Consider the following 27,298-nt stretch of genomic DNA (forward strand, 5'->3'; position numbering starts at 1 on the left):
TCCGCGGCCTCGTGCCGGCGTCCCCGGCCCAATGCGGGCGCTCGGGAGACACTGCGGCGCGCGGCCCATTCGGCGTCGCGGGGCGCCGAGCGGCGGAAGCCGGGCAGCGTCACTTCCGGGCCGGAGGATGAGCTGCCAGCGGGGGAACGTGGCGCGCACGAGGCCGCAGCGCCACCAGAACGCGCAGGCCTTCCGCAACGACAGGCACGACGCCAGCGCCCGGCGCAAGGTAGGCGCCCCGCGGGGAGAGCGGAGAGGGCAGCTGAAGCCACCGGCAGCCCCAGGGCCAGAGGGGCCCCCCAAAAGAAATGAGTGGAGAAAGTGGGACTGAGGGAAGAGTGCGGCGGGAAGAGTGGCTAATAATTGTCTGACCTGTAAGAATAACAACAAACTATTTAGAATGCCATGTAATCCAGGCCTGTCCTCCATGTTTGGGTTCCAAGTGTGTGACCACCGAACTGCAGCCCCAGGTTGCTGTTCCTGTTCTGCGTGGCTTAATTAGACTGATCTCTCTAGTCAGGCAGGACCCACAATGCATAGAAAGCAGCATCTTTCAAGTGTAATTTAAATACTCGTCGCTGTAACCATCTCTTATGAAGTGTTGGCTGGCTGAAGATGCACCTGTGATGGAGTTTAAGGTGGAAGTTCTTGTTTGGGTGTGGACTAAGGAATGATGAGCCTTACCAATTTTATTTTGAAAACGAGGATTTTTTAAACAAGCAGAGTTCTGAGTTTGTTTACATGTTTAAACAAAACCAGCTTGCAATGGTAATAAAAACAATGTAAATTAATAACGGCAGAACAAATAAAAGCCAGTAGCAGCCTATAAAAATAATCAGATGCTGAAAAGCCTAGGTAAATCAAGTTTCTACCTGCACTGGAAGAGCATCTGTTTTGATGCCAGGTGAGCCTTAATGGGGAAGGCAGCATAGAAGCAAGGTGCCAGAAATGAGAAAGCCCTCTCTGGTTAAATTCATGTCAGGCCCTCTACCTTGCTTCTCCCAATATGCCACCTATGGATGGATGAGTTTCAATAGGGACTGCAGCACAGGCCCAAATTCCTGAGTTTAATTTCATTCCTACTGTCTCTGGTACCTGAGTTTCCCAGTTGGCAGAATCAGAGTAACCAGTTACAGGCACAAGAAGCTATGCATGTGATATAATATCATGTGATATTTCATGAACGTCTGTCTCAAGCTCTTTTTATTTACCTTTTTTCTCAACTAAATAGCCTCAAATACTCATTGAGCAATGAACTTCAGGATACTGCAAGATGATAACAATGCAAATATTTTAGGCTTCTTTTCTGAGCAAACAATTTCCCCAAGCAATTATTACTGTAATAAAAACAAATGCTCGAAACACTATAATATTTAAGACACACCAAATTCATAACACTAGACATTAAAAAACCTTACCCAACGAATGGGCATCATGCCTGGAAAACCAGTTGAAGAAAATTTTTCAGGGCCTTCCAAAAAAGCTTGCAGCAAAGAGATTGGGTGCGGGTCCAGTGGAAGGGAATTCCACAGTGGTGGAGCCACCATAAAGAAAGATCTCTCCGTCATGGCCACACAACTTTCTGACGTAATGGGTGGGCACACAAAGAGAACCTCCAGAGCAGAGCTTAAGGTACAAGCAGGGTGGTATGGGTGTACTGTTGAATAAATAGCTTTGTTGTCATCTGAATTCTCTTTTCCTTGTGTGTGCCTGATGTGTATGGTGGTCAGTATGACTGATCCTCCTGTTGTGATTATATTTGTTTGATAGTGTGACCTGTTGGCATTTACCGGTACTTTGAAATATATGTCCTTGGAAATGTAGCCTAAGGCCTTTAACTGTTCATATTAATACCAGTGCTTTCAATAAGATTTAGAATTGCCTAAGCCTGCAAACATTAAATAAGTAATATTTTTATTTAACAGTTTTAATAGTACTTTTTACTATAGAACTGTTGTTTCTACAATTGCATGAGGGCAGCTTCCCAATAATTTCTACATTCATGTTGATGATATGTAGAGAGTCTTTATAGATGGTGGACATTCTACTTTCTGACATTTGCTGCTCTGGAAATGTATTAGTCTGTTGCTGATTCCACCCTCAGAAGTTATTTACTTATTGGGCAACCATGTTTTTGACCATGAATAGATGCAGTTGTAGGGGTGTTCTTATATTATGACATTCCATGCAGGATAGTGTTATGTCATTGGTCTATAGCTGCATACCTTAATGGCAGGGCTTGAAAGAGAAACATTTGTACACTGCAGGCAGTAGTCCAGTTTGATCACACACCTAAACCACATTGCTACGGGAAAGGTCAGTTTCAGGCACTGGCATTTAACGAGAAAGGTGGAGTGTTTTAGCCGGTGGTGAAAATAAAAATTGGGATAGAGGAGACGAAGAGGAGGTCCTGTTTGTGCAGGTGGAACACCTGGTGCTAATGGGACCTTTGTTGGATGCAATCCAATCTACATATCTCAAATAAAGAAGAAAGAGCACCATTGATATTTAACTAAAGTTGAAATATGGGGTGTGTGGGTGTGCGCGCATGCATGCGCAAAGGCCACATATGGAGTAGATTTTAAAACATGTTAAAAGTATTTTTCATTTATTTCTGCAGAGCATAAAACTCTGAACAATTTCATGGGGGGGCTTTATATAACTAGCATAGTATAAATAAAAATAAAAAAGTAAAAAATTGTCTAGTAACACCTTATAGACTAAGTTTGTTCTGGTATAAGCTTTCCTGTGCATGCAAAGTTTATACCAGAACAAACTTAGTTGGTCTATAAGGTAAAGGGACCCCTGACCATTAGGTCCAGTCGTGGCCAACTCTGGGTTGCAGCGCTCATCTTGCTTTATTGGCCGAGGGAGCCGGCGTACAGCTTCCAGGTCATGTGGCCAGCAGGACTAAGCCGCTTCTGGCGAACCAGAGCAGCGCACAGAAACGCCGTTTACCTTCCCGTTGGAGCGGTACCTATTTATCTACTTGCACTTGGACATGCTTTTGAACTGCTAGGTTGGCAGGAGCAGGGACCGAGCAACGGGAGCTCACGCCATTGCGGGGATTCGAACTGCCAACCTTCTGATCGGCAAGTCCTAGGCTCTGTGGTTTAATCCATAGCGTCACCCACGTCCCTGGTCTATACGGTGCTACTAGACAGTTTTTTAATTTTTATTTCGACTGTGTCAGACCAACACGGCTACGTACTGAATCTAGTATAGCATAGGGAGACTAATCACTTAACCATATAAATTCTGTAAATTTGGGCATCACCACTGCTACTCTTTCATTGGGTATTAATTGGTATATGCCAGGGATCAGCAAACTTTTCTACCAGCAGGCCAGCTTACTGTCCCTCAAATCTTCTGGCGGGCCAGACCACACACGCATGCATGTGCACACACACGGATGGAGGGGGGCTGCTCTCTCTCCCCCAGCCCCTCCTCCGACCATGGTGGTGGTGCCTCTTGTTTCTGGGAGAGCTTTCCCGGGCCCCCGGCGTGGGGCCAGCAGGTGTTCCAAGCTCCGGCCGAAGCCCCGCGACACACCCACCAGCCTCTCTGCCCATGGCCGCGATGCTGGCCAATCCGAAGCCTTGCCGCCTGCGCGCTGAGGAAACCCGGTGCAGCTTCGGATTGGCCACCGTCGCCACCCGCCCAGAGGCATCCATGGCTTTGGATTGGCTGTGGGAACTTCCTGGAGCCAGTCCGAAGCTGCCTGCGTGCCTGTCACGGAGGTTAGTCCCTGTGCAGTGAGGTGTCGCTGTGCAATGCCAGTTTAGTGTGGGGACTGACCAGGTGGGCAGCAGGGTCCTCAGGCTGTATTAAAGAGCCCCTCGGACCTTGTCCAGCCCACGGACCTTAGTTTGCTGACCCCTGGTATAAGCCATTTGGTTGTAATTAATTTTTATTTATTTTTGCTTCTGTTTTTAATTTTCCAACTAAAATATAATATTGTGCCTGTACTTCACTATTTGAATAATCCAAAAGAACATATAATGGATTTGTGGTATAGTGGTGAGAGGGGATATGTTAAAATATATGAATACAACCAAATTCTCTTTTCTGCGTATGCCTCAGTTTCTTGCTATGATTCCATGACTGATAGAGCACCAGTGCACAATATCTTAGTGTTTCCTCTTTTAGTACACTTCCCTTTTGAATTTGAGTTTTAATGCTGTACACCTGGCTTTCTTGAAAGCAAAAATGTAGCCATGAGGCAAGTTTAAGACTTACTCTGAACTATAGTATTACTTTTTAAAAAAAGAACCAGGCAGTTTTCTGTTTGTACTCAGAAACTGAGATGTTCTATTGCAGATGTCATCAGGTAAGAAACCGCTTTTGTCATATGACTTACTATATGCTTAATAACCATGTGTCTTATCATGTGCACATATCTTACCTACCAATCCTTTACAGTTCTTGTTTATCCTGCAGTCGAGCTCCGCTGAGACTTGAGTCACTTTCACTTTTCAGCACTACTACACAAAGCAGGGCATGAGAACAGTATAGCAGGCAGGCTCTTCAGTGGCCCTGGCTGCATCTGCTCAGGAACATCTTTCATTCCAGGCTTGACATGCTGGCACCAAACTTGAAGTACAAGAGAAATGGCCCAAATAAGGAGGATTGTGGCATAGAAGAAGCTATGCTGACTTCATCTTATGTGATTAGGGCAGGTGTTTGGCATGGCTCCATATCCATCACTTCTGCTGTGCAGATAGACCGGGTTTGGTCTTTGCATGGCATGGGGGGGGGGGAGAGAGAAACAAGTGCTTCTAAAATAGCCCCATTCAGGTGTTCAGTACTTTTTGTCTTCATCCTTATCTTTGCACCTGACCTTAGAATTTTGGTTCTACTTTTCTGAAAGCTGCATTGGCTTACAAGAGCATTGTGACTTCTTCAGAGGTTATGCTGGTGACTACTGGAGAAAGAACCTTTTCTGTGGTGTTTTCCAAATTGTAGGACACCCTCCCTAGACATACCCACCTAGTACTATCTTTGTCATCCTTTAGGTACTAGGCATTGTCTGCCTTGGTCACGCATGCATGTAAAAGGGAAAGGGGTTGGCCACATGCAGGGCAAGATGTGGTGTGAATGGCAGCCCCTAGTATGGAATATGAATATAGCAGTAAGTACGTAAGGTAATATAAGGAACACAGCAGGGTTAACATAAGAAAAAAAGTACCAGGATTATGTATGACATTCAAGTCCATTGCAAGATATACCAAGTTTGTGATGATACTTGTCTGAAAAGTGTCTTACAGCATTCGCTGTGTGTGAAATAAAAGAAGGCCCTTCCACAGTGTGGTCCCGTTTGAAAGGGTCTCAGATGGTACACTCTGTAATTTTTCCTAGTTTTTTAGCTAAAGAAAACAATTCAAGGATAAAATAGTATTATTAAAACTACCCCCAGAGAAGTTTTACACCAGGAAGACAAGACTCTCAAAGGGGAAAACAATGCCCTAGAGTCTAGAGATTGTAGTCCTTGTCTGAAATGATGTGTGATCTTCAAATATATATTCTTTCTCAGAATTGTAGTGTTAACTGCAATAAATCAGCACATTTTCATCCATCTTCCTGTTTTTGTGTCTCTGTGTGTGGTTTTTTTAAAAAAAAGAAAGTGGAGGGTGAAGTTCTACTCTTCCTATAATTTACAAATATAAAGATTTAGAATAGCCTTAGCATAAACGGAAGAGTTACAGAAAGAAAAACATACTGCTGATTTTTAAAAAGAAAATTAAACATACTTCCTTATTAATGTAAAGCAATACATGTATCCAGTGTTTGCTAGAGAGAGAGAAGTCTAGAATAGGAAGCATAGGTCAAACAGGAAGTGGGTGTTGTGCCTCGGTTTCATAATTACAGTATTTCATGCTTCATTACCATTAAAATAATGATCCTCTTGCTTTATCATAGATTCCTGTTTGACAAGCTATAGGTAATGAATGACTTTAAGTAGCCCTTGGGAAATGTCTGCACTCCTCTCAGAGCTGCTCATACAGAGCACTTCTGGCCATGCCTGCTTGCATTCCAAGTACATTAACATTTCTGGGCTGCCTTTATCCTTGGAACATTTCCCTTTCCAGTTGTGATGTCATACTCCCTTAATGGAATAGCAAAGCTCTCCCCCCTCCCCCCTCAAAAAGGACATTGCTTAGCAACATCAAGTTTTCTTTCAGTGCTGAAGCCTAGAACAGTCTTGAAGTTTGCCTGGTGCCTCCCCAAACTATTAAAATGGTTAAAGATGCCAGAATGCTCTCAGGAATACAAAATACGGTATCTTTTCATTTGTTTGCTTTTGCAAACTAATGTTTGCTTTTGCATACTAATGAATACAAACCAGAAATGTGAGGAAGAGTAAGTAGAAGCTAGCTGTGAATTTTAAAACTATTTCTCATAATGTTCTGCTTACATGTCTATTCAGAAGACTGGCAATCTTGTTAAAACGGGGGAATTTATGGCTTGTCCTGCTGTCTTTAACATATGCCCTACAAAAGGGGATATGCATCTTTTTTAAAAAGAATGAAGTTTACTAATAGCTGTAGTTGAAACACCTTCTACAACCTTGATATGATGATTTTATTACAACAACAACAACAACAAAGGCCTGGAAACGATGCCTTATGAGGAACGGCTAAGGGAGCTGGGCATGTTTAGCCTGGAGAAGAGGAGGTTAAGGGGTGATATGATAGCCATGTTCAAATATATAAAAGGATGTCACATAGAGGAGGGAGAAAGGTTGTTTTCTGCTGCTCCAGAGAAGCAGACACAGAGCAATGGTTCCAAACTACAAGAAAGAAGATTCCACCTAAACATTAGGAAGAACTTCCTGACAGTAAGAGCTGTTTGACAGTGGAATTTGCTGCCAAGGAGTGTGGTGGAGTCTCCTTCTTTGGAGGTCTTTAAGCAGAGGCTTGGGGGACGCAGGTGGCGCTGTGGGTCAAAGCCTCAGCGCCTAGGACTTGCCGATCGAAAGGTCGGCGGTTCGAATCCCTGCGGTGGGGTGCGCTCCTGCTGCTCGGTCCCAGCGCCTGCCAACCTAGCAGTTCGAAAGCACCTCCGGGTGCAAGTAGATAAATAGGGACCGCTTACCAGCGGGAAGGTAAACGGCGTTTCCGTGTGCGGCTCTGGCTCTGGCTCTGGCCAGAGCAGCGATGTCACGCTGGCCACGTGACCCGGAAGTGTCTGCGGACAGCGCTGGCCCCTGGCCTCTTAAGTGAGATGGGCGCACAACCCCAGAGTCTGTCAAGACTGGCCCGTACGGGCAGGGGTACCTTTACCTTTACCTTTACCTAAGCAGAGGCTTGACAACCATATGTCAGGAGTGCTCTGATGGTGTTTCCTGCTTGGCAGGGGGTTGGACTCAATGGCCCTTGTGGTCTCTTCCAACTCTATGATTCTATGAACAACAGCAACAACAATAATAATAATTAATAAATGTTATTTATACCCTGCCCTCCCCAGCTCAGGGCGGCTAACAAGCAATAATAAAAACAAGTGGAATGAATACAATTTTAAAAGAAGAGTAAACACAACATTGAAGCATTGAAACATTAAAATGCAGCCTCATCACAGGAGGAGAAAGGAAAAAGGAAAGAGGGGGAGGGAATCAATTGACTCCGAACCAAAGGCCAGGCAGAACAACTCTGAAAAGGCCCTGGCTCTGGTTGAAGCTAATCTAACTTCCTTAGGGCCCGGGACCACTAGGGTGTTGCTATATATGGACCTTAAGGTCCTCCGTGGGGCAGACCAGGAGAGGCGGTCCCATAGGTATGAGGGTCCTAGGCCGTGAAGGGCTTTAAAGGTCAAGCGCAGCACCTTAAATCTGACCCTGTACTCCACCGGGAGCCAGTGCAGCTGGAAAATGCCATCCATCTAGTAAATGGAAGTTAAAACCATATGAGGAAGTCAAAGAATATGTAAACGTTTGGCTACACTATCGTCAGGTTAATGAAATGTTTAAACATGTTTAAAAATGTTTAAAGTAAAAGGATTTGATGAAAATAAATCAAAGTTTGAAGTTGCGATATTAAGTAATAAATATAAAATTTTGTCTAAAATGTATAAATTGCTGCTTGATTGGCATTTGAAGGATGAGGAGGTAAAGTCTGTTATGATTCATTGGGCTAAAGATATTGGGTATAATATACAGCTGAACGATTGGGAAAAATTATGGAAGGAAGGTTTAAAATTTTCTGCATTCAATGCTTTAAAAGAAAATGTGATGAATGTATAAGGTAAGCAATAAATGTTGGAAATGTAAAGAAAAAGAAGGAATGCAAAAAGGTGGGAATGTAAAAAGGTGAAAAACCTCTGGGAAATGATATATAATGAGATGAAAAAAATGTTGAAATATACATTTATTAAGAAAACAGAAGCATTTTTACTGGGCATTGTAGGAGATGATATAAATAGAAAAGACTGTAAGCTGTTTTTATATTCAATGACGGCAGCAAGAATATTGTTAGCACAAAAATGGAAGCAAGAAGAATTACCGACGAAAGAAGATTGGAGGATGAAATTGATGGAGTATGCAGAATTAGACAAATTAACAGGAAGAATTTGAAACCAGCAGGACCAGAGATTCACAGAAGATTGGTGTAAATTTACGGACTATTTGAAAAGTAATTGTGATGATCAGATTACATTTGAAGGTTTGCAAGAAGTTTTGTGAGGTGAATAATCTGAATTATTGCATAATTGGACAAAAAGGAAGATGCTAGTCAAGATAATTAAAGGCAATATGAATATAAAGAAATGCAAAGAAATAATAAAAATGGGGGATCATCAGAGGTGTTGATGGAAGTCCAAAAAGATTGTATAAGATGTGAAATTTTGTGGTATGTACGATAATATGCTTAAAAACGAATAAAAATTTTCTTTTTTTAAAAAAAGGAAAATGCCACCCATCTGACTGGGTTTCCACAGCCACACTGGGTGGCTCACAGCATATAGCAGAACATACTAAAACATCAAACATTAAAAGCTTCCCGATACAGGGCTGCCTTCAAATGTCTTCTAAAAGTCAGATAGTTGTTTATTTTCTTGACATCTGAAGGGTGTTCCATAGGGACAACAACAACAGCAACAAAGTATTATTTATACCCTGCCCATCTGGTTGGTTCCCTATAACCTCACTTCTTGCAGCGAGGGAACTACCAGAACACCCTCTGCTCTGAATCTCAGTGTCTGGGCTGAACGATGAGGGTGGAGACGCTCCTTCAGGTCTACTGGGCCGAGGCTGTTTAGGGCTTTAAAGGTCAGCACCACCACTTTGAATTGCGCTCGGAAACGTACTGGGAGCCAGTGAAGATCTTCTAGGACTGGTGTTATATGGTCCTGATAGGTGCTCCCAGTCACCAGTTCTGGATTAGTTGTAGTTTCAAAGTCACCATTGAAGTACTTTATATTGGAGCACCTTGGTTGGAATGCTGCAGAGAAGAGGAAGATAGATCTGCTGTTGAATTTTGCTGGTGGCATTGCTGCATTATTTTTCAGTTTCCTTTAGTAATCTGAGATGACTTTATTCTGTCTGGTTATATAGACTCAGTGCTTGATGCAATATGGCTTACCTTCTGCTACACAAATTCCACAGTCTGCCCAGCTACCGTATTTTTCGCCCTATAGGACGCACTTTTTCCCCTCCAAAAATGAAGGGGAAATGTGTGTGCGTCCTATGGGGCGAATGCAGGCTTTCGCTGAAGCCTGGAGTGTGAGGGGGGTTGGTGCGCACCGACCCCTCTCGCTCTCCAGGCTTCAGGAAGCTATCTGCTAGCCATGGGAGACACAGCTCTTCCACGGCTAGCGGAGACCTTGCCGGCACCCAGAAGCTTGGGGCGCGCTGAGCTCAGCACGCCCCAAGCTTCGGGCTTTGCGCAGCGCTCCGCTAGCCGTGGGAGAGCCGCGCGAAGTCCCACGGCTCTCTCATGGCTAGCGAATCGCAGCCTGTTCTAGGGGCTGGGGTCGGGGGGAAGCTCGGGCTTCCCCCACCCCAGCCCCGCACCTGGGGGAAAAATAATTTTTTCCCCTTTATTTCCCCCCCAAAAAACTAGGTGCGTCCTATGGGGCGAAAAATACGGTACCTAAAAATAACATCTAAACAAGGAGAGTTATCTTTGGTCACTGTCCTTCCCAATTTTTCAGTTGAGACTTAAGAAAGTTCTTTTTTTAACATAGGCACTAGAAGGATCCTGGCTCTGTGCATATGAAAAAGGGCATTCCCAAGCAACTAGGATACCATTCGTTTCGTACCCAAGGTGTACTCCACATCTCAGCAGTTAGAATTTGCACAGTTGTACTTTCCTTATTTACTAGCTTGAACATTGTGGTTCTGGCATTTGTTGCTAAAATTTGCTGCTGCTTTTGTTGAGGATCCAGAGATAAATGTTCTTCTTTCACAAAAGTCCAAGATACTGATTTCTGTTGTTGACATTTGTATGCTACAACTTCAATGCCTCTTGATGTTTCTTTTCAGAGATCTGTATCTAGATGTAAAAACCTGTTAGCCAAAACTAATGGTATAGCCCACATACTACCGAAACAATTAAAAAGCAAGAGGATGTTGTTAAACTTCTCAGTGATACTTTAATTCCTGCCCACTTGAAATGCCATGTTTTCAGTGCAAAAAAGCAACAGAGAGAAATATAAGATACAAAGCAGCCAGCTCCCACCTGTATAATTCCAGCCTGTGGAAACTGGAAATTGGCCTTTTCCTATCCCTGCCATTCTTTCTTTTTAAAAAGTCATTTATACTTTTCAGATTTATACATTTCACTGATTTTACAATCATTTTGACATTTCAAAACTTGACTTCCTTCCCTCTCTTTCTGCGATTCCTTAAATTTATTTTTAATATCTTTTGCGTATCCAAATTAACTTAATTTGGTCATTTATTCATCTTCTTTAAATATATACTCTTATGAAACTATAGGCTATTACAATAATCCTAACAATGTTTTTATCTGTTTACAATTTATCTAAATACTCAATAAACCATTTCCATTCTTTTATAAAAAGGTTATCTTGATTTCTTATTCTTCCAGTAAGTTTCGCCATTTCTACATTTCCATAAGTTTTTGTATCCATTCTTCCTTTGCTGGGAATACTACTTCTTTCCATTTTGGGGCAAGTAACATTCTTACTTCTGTAGTCACATACATGAATAAGTTTCTGTACAGTTTAGGTAGTTCTGTCCCTGTAATTCCCAAGAGAAAATCTTCTGGGTTTTTTACGAATGTTATTTTAAACACCTTTTTCATTTCATTACAGTGGTACCTCGGGTTACAGACGCTGCTAACCCAGAAATAGTACCTCGGATTAAGAACTTTGCTTCAGGATGAGAACAGAAATCGTACTCTGGCGGCGTGGCAGCAGCAGGAGGCCCCATTAGCTAAAGTGGTACCTCAGGTTAAGAACAGTTTCAGGTTAAGAACGGACCTCCAGAATGAATTAAGTACGTAACCAGAGGTACCACTGTATGTATCATTTCCCTGTACAGTGGACGCTCGGGTTGCGAATGTGATCTGTGCGGAATGCACATTTGCAACCCGCAGCGTCCGCAACCCACAGCAGCATGTTGGCGCATGCGCGGGTTGCACATGTGCAAAACACAATTTAGCGCTTCTGGGCATACGTGACCACCGAAACCTGGAAGAAACCCATTCCGGTACTTCCGGGTTTCGGTGGTCCGCAACCCGAAAAAACACAACCTGAAGCGTCTGTAACCCGAGGTAGGACTGTAAGCCTTAACCGCAATACAGTGGCTCTTCAGTAGTTGAGTTACCGCTGTAATTCTTGTTTGATAATAGAACTTGGAAGGCTAGACAAGCAAATGTCACTAAGTAGATCAGGTAAATAAATATTTCTGATTCTATTGTCTTGCATAAGTTGAAGGCTGTAATGTGACTACCAGCACGCTTTGTGGTAGCACAGCCCTTTTCCCATTTCTCACGAGCTGTGACAACAGTGCAACAAAAATGCTGACATTACAATTCTCCTCTGTTTCTTCAGGAGGATGCCATTTAGTCAAGTGTCCCTTCAGCATCTCATTTTTGGGTTCCTGCTTCTAGTCTTTCCACATTTACCTTCTGCCTTCAAGTTTCTGAACCATTAACAAACTGAATAGCGCTTTTATCTTTTTGTAATATGTAATAATACATAGTGACAACATTTGAATCAAGTTATGGGTACCATTGTAGAATTCTCAAATTTATAGACTACGATCCTCAGAATGTTGACAATTCATATTTTTTAAAATTACATTTTGTTATAACAAATTGTGATTGCAATCACATAAATATATCTATTGGATTGTAATTAGTTCAGTTGAAACAACCATATAACAAAATACTGAAGGCTTCTTGTAGGAAGGAATTAGACAGTTTTCATTGTGTAGCATCTTTCTTTGGATTGTGCAGTTAAAATTATCTAAGTGCCTTATAAAAACCTCACAATTCTAGCTAATATATTCAGGAAGTGTGAATTAAATGACTTAAAAGCTAACTTCTCTTTTCCTCTTGTAGCCTAAAATCTTTGTACCCATCATGATTGCCACAATGGCCTTTGCAATAAATTAGCTTGCAGTTAATCTTTCCCACTCCACGCCTTACAACCTTAGCTTTTGAACTGGGCTTATCCAAGTTTTTCTTTTGCCTTTGCAAAAGAAAAAGCAAAAGCTATTTTCCACATTATATCTCTACTGATGCTATTATCATGCCCCTGCAAATTCTTCTTTGCTTTGTGTTTTCTGTGATGTGACTTGTTTGTAATTTTAACTGTATACATTTGTAATATGCAAAGCATTTTTATTTTTTTATTTTTAAAAATTGCTTTGTTTTTCCTGCCAACACTTGACCTTGAAGTCTGAGTCATCTTAGTTTTCTCAGTGCTTACACTGCTTCCATGAAGAAACTTTAATGGGATGAATACAGGCAATTTAAACCACCCTTACAAACAGAAACAAAACTGTTTGCATTCTAAAGCAGTTATTTTTCATTGACTTTTTCTTATTTATTTATTTATCTATTTATTTATTTTACTTTACTTTCTCCTGATCTGCTGTATTGTACTGAATATCATTTGGGTAACTGTAGCACATGTGGAATTCATAATTGTGAAAGCTCAGCTTTCACATTTACCGGTAGTTGTTGCTTTGTTTCTTAAACTGTGTTTCTGGTTCTTATGGCTGTGAAAAATAAACTTGAGAGCATAGTGCCAGTCTGAACTCCACGCTGTCCTAACGGTCCGAGGGCAGGATAAATACAAGAAAGAATATGCTTATAAGGGGCTAAAGGACTTGTGCATGTACCTAATTTTCACTGTTGTTTTTGCAATACATCAGCAAAGGCAATCTTAATACTCATCAGAGTCTTCGCTTGGCAGTTTGGGACCATCAGCTGCACATGTGATTCCCAAATGTTCATAGAATCAGAATTGTGTTGAGTTAGAAAGGGGCCCCTAGGGTCATCTAGCACAACCCCCTTACAGATGGCTATCCAACCTCTGCATAAAAACCTCTAAGGAAGGAGAGCTCACAAGGTCCTGAGGGAGTCCGGTCCACTGTCAAACAGCTCTTACTGTCAGAAAGTTCTTCCTGATGTTTAGTCGGAATCTTCTTTCTTGTAAGTTTGACTCCTATTGTTTGTACCTATTGAAACTTACTTTGGGCCCAGTTCTCCAATCTGTTATGGTCATTTTGAATTCTGAATCTGTGTATAAGGTGACATTAGAGAAGTTTATAAAATTATCCATGGCACAGAGAAAGTGGATAGGGAAGAGTTTATATCCATCTCTAAAAGTACAACTCATGGACATCCAATTAAACTGAATGTTGGAAGGTTCAGGGAAGATAAAAATAAATACTTCTCCACACAGCACCCACAGGCGGCAGTGATGGCCACCAACCTGTAGGACTATATGATCAGACAAATTCACGGAGGAGCTTACTATGATGTGCCTCCACAGCTGGAAGAAGGAGAGTTTGGATTTGATATCCTGTTTTAACACTACCCTAAGGAGTCTCAAAGCGGCTAATATTCTCCTTTCTCTTCCTCCCCCACAACAAACACTCTGTGAGGTGAGTGGGGCTGAGAGACTTCAGAGAAGTGTGACTAGCCCAAGATCACCCAGCAGCTGCATGTGGAGGAGCGGGGAAGTGAACCCAGTTCACCAGATTACGTCCTGTGCTCTTAGCCACCACACCAGCAATGCATCTGAATACCAGTTGCTAGAAGCCACAAGAGACGAGTGAGCTTAGGCTTCCCACCTTTCTTCTGGCAAAATACAGGACAGGGTAGGGCGGTGCGGTTGGGGGACAATTTTTAAAAAAATTCTGGTGCTGAAGTGACTTGAAAGCAACCCATTACAATCTATTGCAACCTAACTGGATTGGAATTTGTCACACGCACACGCACACAATGGATTTTACATTGAATTTTACATTGAAATACAGGACAATCCTGTGTTATACAGGTGGCAACCCTAAGTCTGCTCTTGTGCTCAAATCCTGCTTGCAGATTTCCCACATGCATCTGGTTGGCCATTGTGAGAACAGGATACTGGAATACATGAGCCATTGGCATGATGCATTAGGCTCTTCTTATGTAGTTAAATCTGATTAGTCAACAAGGAGTCGAGTTCTTGCGGAGATAATGTTGTGATAGTAGGATGAGTAGCTTCCTGCTCACTGTTGGAATAGCTGAGTCACCTCTCTCTCAGTAGGTACAAGGGGAAATTTACTATGCACTGATGTTTGGCCAGAGTGTCAAACTAGCCTAGCATGGTGATGTTCACATGCTAATACATGATGCTTAACACTACTGTAAACATCTCTAATAAGAAAGTTGCTAGCAGTGTTAATTTTGACTGATTGGAGAGAACATTTGCAAATGCTTCCCTTCATCCTTGCAACTCCCTGCCTTGCAGTGACGGAGGCCAAGCAGAGAATGGTTGTGATTTTATTTGGAGCCCTTGGTGGTGGTATAATATTGCTAGTTCTTTTCTTCAGCTGTCTGTGTCTGACAACATGTGTCTGACTCACAGCTGATGGGGTTTCCAAAAGCTGTTTAATATGGCACTGTGTGTTTGGTTAAAAGAGTGACGTGAGAAATCTCACCAGGTATTTCTAAGGCTTTTGGCTGCAATCCAGAAAGCTTTTTTGAATGTACCCAACTAAGTCTGCAGTCAAACAATAAGTAGATTGGTTCATTCTTTCCATAAAAATCATAGCATGTGCCTTTCCTCAAGCAATCCAGAAAACAGTGTAATTAATGCTGACAAAATTTTGAACAGCTTTTCATAGACCATACACATTACATCGCATATGGTTTCTTAAAGTTTTCAAAACTAGAAATAATGAAGTTGTCACTGATTTGTGAGATTTTGTATTTCAAGTTCAACTAAGCAAATGCAAACTCTTCATATTCCTTTTAGAAAATTAATGCAAAAATCCATGAAGGGCTATGTCAGCATTGTAAGGAAGTCCTGGAATGGCGTGTAAAATTCAACAAATACAAGCCACTAACGCAACCTAAAAAATGGTGAGTAAATATTGTTCCATAGCTTACTACTTTGCTGTTATTACATGTGCTCAGTGCAGACCAGTATGTACTGAAGATACTTGACTGTATTCAGATGTCAAGATGACCCAAGGTGTGGACACAGCCACAGTCTTGTGATTTCATGAAATAAATTTGTGAGTAATGAGGCATGGTGAAGAAATGTTGATACAAAAGCCATGCAAAGTAAAGACTGTCATTAAATTGGAGCTATGGAACACTTCCTTAAAATTAATCTAGGTGAATAGTCTTCAGTGGACTTTGAACTATCTTAGACCTCCATTGCTTGAATAATCATTAGTTGCTCTTCCATACATTCAGAGACAAATGATGTATGCAGGCATGCATGTAAATAAGCTTCAGTGTATTCTTTTTAAATGAGAAGCAGCCTCAGGAGTCTGCAGTTTTGAGCAGGGCAATGATAGGGTATGCAGGACCCTGCATGGGGAGGAAACTGTTTTGAGAGGGAGAGATTTAAGCACTCTCTTTCCATTCACTTACAGTCAAACCTGTCTGCTTTTCATTAATACAAAACAAAAATCTGGGCTTTGTGACTTGTGTTTTTTGCTCAATGTGTCATTTGCTTCTCAGAAGGAGTAATACCTTTGCATAACTAGGTGATTCATACAGAGGAACGCCTTGCAGTTATAAACAATCTTTGGGCTTGCCTTTGTTTTTGAAAGTGTTGTATCACTCAAAGTCTCTATTGCGAGGAGGAAAGGGTGTGTTTGAAACGACCTTTGTGACTAAGGCTGCTTTCTTATGTACTCTTCCATAGGAGTGAGTCCTGCCAAACTCATTGGGACTTACAAGGCAATTTTATGTTTAGAAGTAAGGGCTATGTTTTGGTGGCCCAAGTTTGATGAAGTAGCAGAATTTGATAGATAACTTTCAGAGTAAGCCAGTGGCCCTTGCTCAGTTTCACTGAGTTGGGATTTATACTGGACTGTTACCTTACTGTAGAGAAGATGAGAACCACTGACTCTTGAAGAAAGTGCCACTGATACAGGGTATAAGCAACAAGCAAAGCGTTCTTTGTGTTGGTTTGTCTTTTTAACATTTTGTGCGTTTGGGGAATATGTGCAGCTGGAAAATCTGCTTTCAAGAAGCCTTGTGCCAGGGATGTAGAATGTAATGCAGGAGAGGGGAACCTTCTCTACCCCTTTGGGAAGAAAGGGGGTATTACATATTGCAAAATGAAGAAGAAAGAAACAAGCAAAACGATCTGATTCTCACAGGATTTCAAAGCTTCTGAAAATCATTCAAACATCTCTCTTACTCGGCTATCTGAAATTTGAAAGATATGCAGCGATCTTTTGTAACAAACAGTCTGGTTAACCATTTTAATTCAACTTTTGTGTTCCTTTTAATAGTGTCAAATGTCTGAAGAAGACTGTAAAGGATTCTTACCACATCATCTGCAAACTGTGTGCTCATGAATTAGAGCTATGTGCTAAATGTGGAAAGAAAGAAGAAATTGTGATTCCGTAAGCATTTCACTTAACATTTGTGTATCCCAATTTATTTCACACAGGTGTTGGCAAACTTTGGTGTCCAGCCAGAAACATTCTGATGCCTGGACCTTCCTTGCCTAATGGGCAGGCAGGAGCAAGTTCAAAGCCACATCAGAATCCAGGCTTGGGCCAAGCTCCAAAGCTGGGAGGAAGTATCAGGTTCCTCCTCACAGTGGCAGTGAAGGTTAAATTGTCCAGCCCTGCTTATTTCGTGATCTATACCTTAGATTTGATGTATGTAATAATCATCTTAACTGGACTTGGAGTAGCTTTGAATGTGAGATGGAAGGGGAAGGAAACACAAACATCTGCCATGCTCCAGGTGTCTTGTTTATCATGGCCAAAATGCAGCTCTTGTGTCTTTTGGCACGGTCTCCTTGTGCCGTGCAAATGCTGTTCCTGCATGTGAAGCATCTCCACCTCTCTTTGGGCAGATGTGTTGCAGTGCTGGTTGGAGAACTAAGTGTGGCCTCTTACGCCGCCTCCTCTTCAGCTTTTCAGTAATGATGACACTAAATTTAGTATTTAAAGCATCTTTACCCTGCTCTTCACCCCTCTAGGCGCCAAGAGCAATGTACAAAAGATCAGTAATGAACAAGGCATCCCCTCCCCTAGGGCTTTCAATCCAAAAGGCAGGAAGAGGAAAACTAACAAAGTCAGGCACCAGTTATTGAAGTTATCAAAGTCTCATAATAACCAGCATGAATGGAAACTGTTTGAAGAGAGTGAGGGAACCAGAGGAATCTGGTCTCTTAGTAGAGCCAACCGAGTGGCCTTGCTTCCTAGGTCTTTGTATCCTGATGGAATGATTGTTGCTAGACAGTTGTGGGAGAGGAGGAGTCATCAACTTCAGTGCTTCCACATGAGGATGCCTAGGTTTGCCATCTTAACCACAGGCTTGGACCCTTCCGCTTTCCAGTAAAGTGGCCAAATGGTAATTTGCTACAACAAAATGGGGCACATTGATGAAACTACGAGTTTGGTTACATAAAGGAGTTCCATTAGTAATGCAAATGCTCACACCTTGGCTGCATCTATTTATATACATGACTAGGCTGGAACTACCAGAGTTAACCTAATTGAGCGGTTTGTGGAAATCATTTTTAAGCACCTCACCAAATGTTGATTTTTAGCACAATAGCTTTTAAAACGTGCTATGAGTTTTTTCAGTATAGTTGTTCTGATATGCATCAATTTTGCAACAGTCAAACAACAATGTGTTACTGGAAAAATGCTGTTTTCTTCCTAACTAGCATATCTATAGCATTTTTACAGAAATTGGTTATATGACTGATAACTACCTGGATGCTGACCTCACTTGTAGTGAGCAATCTCTTCTCTCTCACTCAAACACATAATATCTGGGTCATTTCAGGAACTCCTATATTCTTAAATGCTTCCAGATCTGGAGGCTAATTGTTTCCAGTAATATTACAGCAGGGTCAGCACTTACCGAGGCATTAAAAAATAAACCAGGAGGAGATACTGGTATTCAGTGATATGCTATGTGAATTGTGGACACTCTCCTCTAATGGCATATGAGAGCACAGCTCAATTTTTTTTAATAACAAAAAAATGCCTTCCCATTTTGGTCAACTGCCTATGATTAAAACTGTTGCCCACATGCGAACACTAAACAAAATTTTATTTCTTTATTTATTTCCTTTAGTAAATTTTTCTGCTGCCCTTCTGCCAAGGATCACAGGACAATTAACAGTATAAAAAATCCCAAATGAATAACATAGTAATAAACAAAAACAGTTACCTCCCCCCATATTAAAAAGCCATAGATTGTTTAATTAGCCAAAGACCTGGGAAAAGAGAAATGTGCCTCACCAGGGAGAGCATTCCACAAGTGGGGAGCATCGGGCATCGGGCGAAGCAGCTAGCGCCCACCCACCCACCCTGTACCCAGCCCTGCCCCCTCAGGGGAAGCAGCCAGTGCCCGCCCAGCCTGTACCCATCCCTGCTGCCCACCCTGCACCCATCTCTCTCCCCTCGGGAAACAGCCAGTGCCCACCCATCCCTGCCTCCTCAGGAGAAGCAGCCGGCGGTGCACGCCCACCCACCTTGCACCCATCCCTGGGTGGTAGATCACTGCCAGTTTTTATAGTGGATCGTAGACCACAGGCTACTCCAAGTTGGACATGCCTGCCCTAATCTATGCCATATGAACCTACCCGGATCCTGAGATCATCTTCCGAGGCCGCCCTTTGTGTGCCGCCTCCTCAAGAGGTCCAGAGGGTGGCAGCATGAGAATGGGCCTTCTCTGCAGCGGCTCCCCCTCTGTGGAAAGCTCTTACCAGGGAGGTTTGCCTGGCGCCTTCATTGTACACCTTTAGGTGCCAGGCAAAAACGTTCCATTTTAATCAGGTCTTTGGTTGATTTGGCTGTATCAAAATGTGTGTTTTTTTAGGGGGGGGGAGGTTATTGGGTGGTGGTTTTAATTTTGATATTGTATTTTGTGGTTTTATATTTTGATTTTATTCTGTGAACTGCCCTGAGACCTGCGGGTATAGGGCGGTATATTAAGTAAGTAAGTAAGTAAGTAAGTAAGTAATTAAATATGTAAGTAAATAAAAATATTTGTATGAAATATTTGTATGAAAAGTCTCTTCTCCTCCTGCATCACACCCCAGTTTCAAAATTCAGGGATGAAAGCTGGAGAAATGATACTTTGTGTATTTTGTCATAGGATTCAGACAAGTCTAGAGAACACTGAGCATGAACCTTCCAAAAACGATCAAACAAGAAACAGAAATGTTGAACTTGAGGAAAGCCATGAATTGGAGTTAAGTGGCGAGGAAGATGAAGATCTGGATTTACTGGTGAAGAAAATTATAAACTGAAAGCCTGAAAGGACCTGAGTCTAATTATCTCTCCAGGGAGAAGATTTGGGTACAGATTCCATTTCCAGCCAGGAGATTGCTTATTATTGGACACTTTTGCAGTTTAAGGTTCATGGTATCTGGAATGGTTAGCACAAACCTTATGCCTGCATTTTCTTAAAATTTGTTAGAGAATACTACCATTTAATAAACTTTTCTTTAAAAATGGATTAGAGTAATTTTGTGCATTCAGATGAGTGTCTTCATTGCTTGTTGATTCCCCCGGGCGCCTGCCCCTTCGCCTTTCCCAAAACATACTGTAGGTGACAGTGGAAGAAGCTCAGATAGATAAGCTAGGCACCAAAGACACCTGAAACCTCGGTTACAGTCGCCACAATGGAATGTCTATTCACCAGTTGAGGTCCCTTCCAATGCTACGATTCCATGATCTCAACCACATTGCTTGACTATAGTCTGCTTTTACAACAAATCACTTGTCCCAGTATGCAAGGAGGAGAAGCGCACGCAGTAGGAAGGGAAATGGTATTGACAATGGACTAAGGCAGAGTTTTTTAAACGGTGGTCTGTGAGCTCCATTTGAGTGGTCTATGGAAAGGCTGCAGCACAGTCAAATATACTCAGCCCTCCACTTACTTTCCTTGATGATGGAGGACTCAGATGCCCAACAAGGGGTGCATGATTTGTGTGGCAGCGCAGAGGCACAAGGCAGGTGTCCTTTGCTGCCCATGAGTCGGCTCGCTCAGTGGAGATGTCAGTTGCCAACTTGACACCCAGAAATCTCCACGTAGTCACAATTGGACCTGCACCAGGAGCAAAACATGCCTGGCGCCCGGGGAACTGTTGGGAAGTCAAGGGAATTCACTCTGCTCCTTCATCTTTCTTCTCTGTTCTGACTAAATCAAGAAGGCCTTGTCTGAATCATTGTTGTTCCATCTTTGCATATCTTTGTCATTAGCAACCCTTTCTCTACCCAATAATCACTACTTTTAAAGGCCTGCCATAAGAATGTAACAGTAACTCCACAGGATTGAGCCAAACGTTAAGCGACTGCAGCACCCTCCTTCCAACAATGACAAAAATATGCTTCTGGGAATCTCACAAACAGCCTGAAAGAAACAGACCCGGCTTCCTACTGACCTCCCTGTCTGTCTCGTTTTCCTACCTGTCTTCTTCTTATCGGAAGATCTCAGTGAGTGAAGTGGAAGATAGATAGTTCCCTGGTGCTAAGGATGCAAAACAGAGTTTACCAACGTGGCCCCACGGGCTCCTGCCCCTGGGGAGATGGGGTTTGAAAGCAGCCATTGGTTGTAGCAAATCAAATGGGGGGGGGAGGGGGCCATGACAGTTTTCTCTGGCTTGCAAATGTCTCCACTAATCCAAAAAGGCTGGTGACCCCATGGAAAGCCGTAGTGCCAATGCCTGTTAGAATAGCAGGCTTCCTGTCATCAGCATTTTGGGACCACTGTGGAAAGAATGTTTCTAATCCTGATGAAAGGGAAACATTAGAAAGGACTTTTGTGGTAATTATTAATATCTAATAACATGACTCTCCTCACTCTTTTTGCCTATGCTTTCATTCTGTCCCTCACTGTCTCTCAACTGTCCTTCAACACACCACTTGTCCCTCCATCCAACACTGTCCTGACCACCATTCTTCTATTCACTCTCACATTAAAAAGGTAAAGGTAAAGGTACCCCTGCCCGTACGGGCCAGTCTTGACAGACTCTGGGGTTGTGCGCCCATCTCACTTAAGAGGCCAGGGGCCAGCGCTGTCCGGAGACACTTCCGGGTCACGTGGCCAGCGTGACATCGCTGCTCTGGCCAGAGCCAGAGCCGCACATGGAAACGCCGTTTACCTTCCCGCTGGTAAGCGGTCCCTATTTATCTACTTGCACCCGGAGGTGCTTTCGAACTGCTAGGTTGGCAGGCGCTGGGACCGAGCAGCGGGAGCGCACCCCGCCGCAGGGATTCGAACCGCCGACCTTTCGATAGGCAAGCCCTAGGCGCTGAGGCTTTAACCCACAGCGCCACCTGCGTCCTACTCTCACATTAGAAGCTGTCAAATGAGAAATGGTCCTCCAGCTGCCACTTGGTTGGAATGTTCAGGGGGGAAACTGGAGAGGATTGTGGAAGCCACTTTCTGTTGGCTTACACTGTGCTGTGAGCTTGAAAGCCCTGTTTTTCATTGACCTTCATAAGCAATTATTCTTTGTGACGTATATCTCAGAAATAACATCATAGGTCAAGCATTTTGATGTTCTGAAACTGCCTTGGACGCGCTGGTTGATGATCTCCGGCAAGCTAGGGACAAAGGTGAGAGCTATTTCCTAGTTCTGCTGGATCTCTCAGCGGCCTTTGATACCATTGACCATAACATCCTTCTGGACCGTCTAGAGGGGCTGGGAGCTGGGGGCACTGTTATACAGTGGTTCTGCTCCTTCCTCCTGGGCCGTGTTCAGAAAGTGGTGGTGGGGGATGAGTGTTCAGACCCCTGGACCCTCACTTGTGGTTCCGTCCTCTCCCCCATGCTTTTTAACATCTATATGAAGCCGCTGGGAGAGATCATCAGGGGGTTTGGACTGGGTGTCCATCAATATGCAGATGATACCCAGCTCTACCTCTCTTTCAAATCAGAACCAGTGAAGGTGGTGAAGGTCCTGTGTGAGTGCCTGGAGGCGGTTGGAGGATGGATGGCGGCTAATGGATTGAGGTTGAATCCTGACAAGACAGAAGTACTGTTTTTGGGGGACAGGGGGCGGGCTGATGTGGAGGACTCCCTGGTCCTGAATGGGGTAACTGTGCCCCTGAAGGACCAGGTGCGCAGCCTGGGAGTCATTTTGGACTCACAGCTGTCCATGGAGGCGCAGGTCAATTCTGTGTCTAGGGCAGCTGTTTACCAGCTCCATCTGGTCCGCAGGCTGAGACCCTACCTGCCCGAAGACTGTCTCGGCAGAGAGGTGCACGCTCTAGTTATCTCTCGCTTGGACTAATGCAATGTGCTCTACGTGGGGCTACCTTTGAAGATGACCTGGAAACTACAACTAATCCAGAATGCGGCAGCTAGACTGGTGACTGGGGGCGGCCGCCGAGACCACATAACACCGGTCTTGAAAGACCTACATTGGCTCCCAGTACGTTTCCGAGCACAGTTCAAAGTGATGGTGTTGACCTTTAAAGCCCTAAACGGCCTCGGCCCAGTATACCTGAAGGAGCGTCTCCACCCCCATCGTTCTACCTGGACGCTGAGATCCAGTGCCGAGGGCCTTCTGGTAGTTCCCTCATTGCGAGAAGCAAAGCTACAGGGAACCAAGCAGAGGGCCTTCTCGGTAGTGTCACCCGCCCTGTGGAACGCCCTCCCATTAGATGTCAAAGCAATAAACAATTACCTGACATTCAGAAGACATCTTAAGGCAGCCCTGTTCAGGGAAGTTTTTAATGTGTGATTTTACTGCATTTTTGGTTTCTGTGAAAGCCGCCCAGGGTGGCTGGGGAAACCCAGCCAGATGGGCGGGGTACAAATAATAAATTACTACTACTACTACTACTACTACTACTAGCATTTTCTCTTGTGTAGAAGAGCAGCCTTTACTACTGCTCTTTAATACGGTGTTTGATAGACAATCATTAAAGCACAGGCTTTAAGCATGTTAAATTCAGCTTTCCTTTTAAAGCCGATTATTTCAAAAATACATTTCTTTGGTTACCTGAAATAATTACTGACTTACCTAGACATTGCCTCTTACCACTTTACTGACAGCTTGTGTTCTTACAAAGGAGAAAGTGAGAGCATCACCTAGTGATCAGTTTCTGTAATTGCTTTAATTTCTATTTTCACAGGTTGTATTAAAATATTCAGACTTCTTAATTTACTTTGAAGGTGTGCTTTTGTAAGTGTACAGTTAGAAAATTAATAAAAAAGGGGGGTTTTCTCGTCTGTGTGTGTGTGTGTTTCTTTGTGGCTGATTAGCTGCTCTCCCTGTGCAAAGGTCAGAGGGGGCAGGGTTTCTGTTGAGGCAGGTGATTATCAGAGCTTGCAGGGCAGCGCGCAGTTTGATCCATCTTTTAGATTTAGGGGAGCTAGTCTCAAACGTTTGTTGGGGGAGACCTTGGGTTTTTTTGAGGGGGTGATTTGTCCTGTCTGCACGCTTCTTATGATGGAGGACCACTGTAGTCGCCTGCGGTTCCTGCGCAATGTTTGCCATCTTGCCAAAGGTTGCAGGCAGCTTTACCTGCAGCAATTGCATGTTGACTGCCCTCTTAAAAGAAAAAGTCCAGCAACTGGAGGAACGTGTGGCTACGCTCCAAAGAATTAGAGAGCTGGAGCTCTTCTTGGAAGCAACAGAGCACACCGTCTCCACCAAGGAGGAGACAGGGGACTCCCCTGAGAAGGAGGCTAGTTCACCAACACAGGAGCCAGATATATGGAGAAACGTGACTCAAAGAAGTAGGAGGCCCCAGATTCGCTCTGATTGTTTAGAAATACACAACCGCTTTGAGGTCCTCTCCCCTAGAATGGAAGACGAAGAGCAGACTCCATTTGAGGATCTCTCCCTCATTACAATTGATCAGGTATATGAAGACGAGCAGCAAAGTCAGTCCTCAGGGAATGTGCAGGCGACCTTGGAATGGACAGCTCACGGAAGAACCCCGACCAAACCTAAGAGGAGGCGTGTAGTGGTGATAGGGGATTCCCTACTGAGGGGAACAGAAGCAGTGATTTGTGGGCCTGACAAGATGTCTCAGGAAGTGTGCCGTCTCCCCAGGGCTAAGATCCAAGATGTAACTGAACGACTGCAAGGAATCATAAAACCCACTGACAAATACCCCTTCCTTCTTGGTTCATGTGGGAACCAATGACACTGCAAGCAATAGCCTCCAGAAGATCAAAAGAGACTATGAGGCTCTGGGCAGGAAATTGAAGCAATTAAATGCACAAATTGTCATCTCATCTGTCCTCCCAGTTGAACGACGTGGCCCAGGGAGAGAGAGAAAAATAGTGGAAGTGAACAGCTGGCTTCGCAAATGGTGTAAACAGGAACAGTTTGGATTCTTAGATCACAGACTGCAGTTTCTTGAAGATGGACTTCTGGCAAGCGATGGGCTGCACCTCACAATGGTTGGGAGGAATGTTTTTGCCAAAAATGTCAGAAACCTCATCAGGAGGGCTTTAAACTGACTAATGTGGGGGAGGGAGACAGTGCTCCTGAAGGTAGGAGTCTATCAATTGATGAAGATGATCATCCAAATGTCATAGACCAAATGGAGCAAACAGCACGCACACCTAGTGGAGGGAGGAAAAAATCCTTAAATAAGAGACACGGGGGAATGATTAATGGACTTCAATGTCTGTACACTAATGCGCAAAGCATGGGAAATAAACAAGATGAGCTTGAGCTCTTGGTACAGCAAACTAAATATGACATAATAGGCATCACTGAAACCTGGTGGGATAAGTCCCACGACTGGAATGTAATAATGGAGGGATACAATCTATTTCAGAGAAACAGACCAGACAAGAAAGGAGGAGGAGTGGCGTTATATGTCAGGGATGTGTATACCTGTGAAGAGATCCAAGATTTAGAACCTCAAAGCCAAAGTGAGAGCATTTGGGTCAAAATTAAGGGAGAGAAGAATAACAGTGACCTCATTGTGGGAGTTTACTATAGATCCCCAAGCCAAACGGAGGACATAGATGATGCCTTCCTGGAACAGATGGCCAAGCATGCAAAAAGAAGGGAGATAGTAGTAATGGGGGACTTCAATTACCCGGATATTTGCTGGATGTCAAACTCAGCCAAGAGCATAAGGTCAAACAGATTCCTCACTGGCCTTGCAGACAACTTCATTGTCCAGAAAGTGGGAGAAGCAACAAGAGGAACAGCCATTTTAGATCTAGTCCTAACCAATGTTGATGACCTGGTTAGTGGGGTAGAAGTGGAAGGATCATTAGGCACGAGTGATCATGCTCTTCTGAAGTTTACTATACAGCGGAAAGGAGCAGCCAAGCATACTAGGACTCAATTTCTTGACTTTAAGAAAGCCGACTTCATAAAACTTAGGGAAGTGCTGGGTGCGATCCCATGGACAGTAATACTAAAAGGAAAGGGAGTTCATGATGGCTGGGAGTTTGTTAGGAGGGAGATAGTAAAAGCACAACTTCAGGCAATACCAATGAGACGGAAACATGGAAGGTGCCTAAAGAAGCCAGGGTGGCTATTTAAAGAACTTTTAACTGAGTTAAGATTAAAAAAGGATGTGTACAAAAAATGGAAAAGGGGGGAAACCACCAAAGAGGAATTCAAACAAATAGCCAGCACGTGTAGACACAAAGTCAGAAAAGCTAAAGCACAGAATGAACTCAGGCTTGCTAGAGAGGTTAAAAGCAACAAAAAAGCCTTTTATGGGTATGTTCGTAGCAAAAGGAAGAACAAAGAAACAGTGGGGTCACTCAGAGGAGAAGATGATGAAATGCAAACAGGGGACACAGAAAGTGCTGAACTCCTCAATGCCTTCTTTGCCTCAGTCTTCTCCGATAAAGAAAACAATGCCCGACCTGAAGAATTTGGAGCAAATGATTCAGCAGAGGAAACACAGCCCAGAATAACTAAGGAGATAGTACAAGAATACTTGGCTAGTTTAGATGTATTCAAGTCTCCAGGGCCAGATGAACTGCATCCAAGAGTATTAAAAGAACTGGCAGATGTGATCTCAGAACCACTGGCAGTCATCTTTGAGAATTCCTGGAAAACAGGCGAAGTCCCGGCAGACTGGAGGGCAAATGTTGTCCCTATTTTCAAAAAGGGGAAAAGAGAGGACCCAAATAATTACCGCCCAGTCAGTCTGACATCAATACCAGGGAAGATTCTGGAGCAGATCATTAAGCAAACAGTCTGTGAGCACCTAGAAAGGAATACTGTGATCACCAATAGTCAGCATGGATTTCTGAAAAATAAGTCATGTCAGACTAACCTGATATCGTTTTTTGACAGAATTACAAGCCTGGTAGATGAAGGGAACGCAGTGGATGTAGCCTACCTTGATTTCAGCAAGGCATTTGACAAGGTGCCCCATGATATTCTTGTAAAGAAGCTGGTAAAATGCGGACTTGACTATGCTACCACTCAGTGGATTTGTAACTGGCTGACTGACCGAACCCAAAGGGTGCTCATCAATGGTTCCTCTTCATCCTGGAGAAGAGTGACTAGTGGGGTGCCACAGGGTTCTGTCTTGGGCCCGGTCTTATTCAACATCTTTATCAACGACTTGGATGATGGACTCAAGGGCATCCTGATCAAATTTGCAGATGACACCAAACTGGGAGGGGTGGCTAACACTCCAGAGGACAGGATCACACTTCAAAACGACCTTGACAGATTA

At 43.4% G+C, this 27,298-nt stretch overlaps 1 protein-coding gene across 1 annotated transcript; it reads left to right on the top strand.

Annotated features, from left to right (window-relative positions):
• Positions 1-89: 89 nt before the first annotated feature.
• Positions 90-20,127, top strand: LOC307227061 (uncharacterized protein C9orf85 homolog). Its single transcript, XM_079996177.1, has 4 exons — positions 90-229; positions 15,433-15,539; positions 16,931-17,044; positions 19,767-20,127. The coding sequence occupies exons 1-4, from the start codon at positions 128-130 to the stop codon at positions 19,918-19,920; spliced, it is 477 nt and encodes a 158-aa protein (XP_079852303.1). The 5' UTR covers positions 90-127; the 3' UTR covers positions 19,921-20,127.
• The last annotated feature ends 7,171 nt before the right edge of the window (positions 20,128-27,298 follow it).

Source organism: Podarcis cretensis (assembly GCF_951804945.1).
Source record: "Podarcis cretensis genome assembly, chromosome: 11".
NCBI lineage: Eukaryota > Metazoa > Chordata > Lepidosauria > Squamata > Lacertidae > Podarcis > Podarcis cretensis.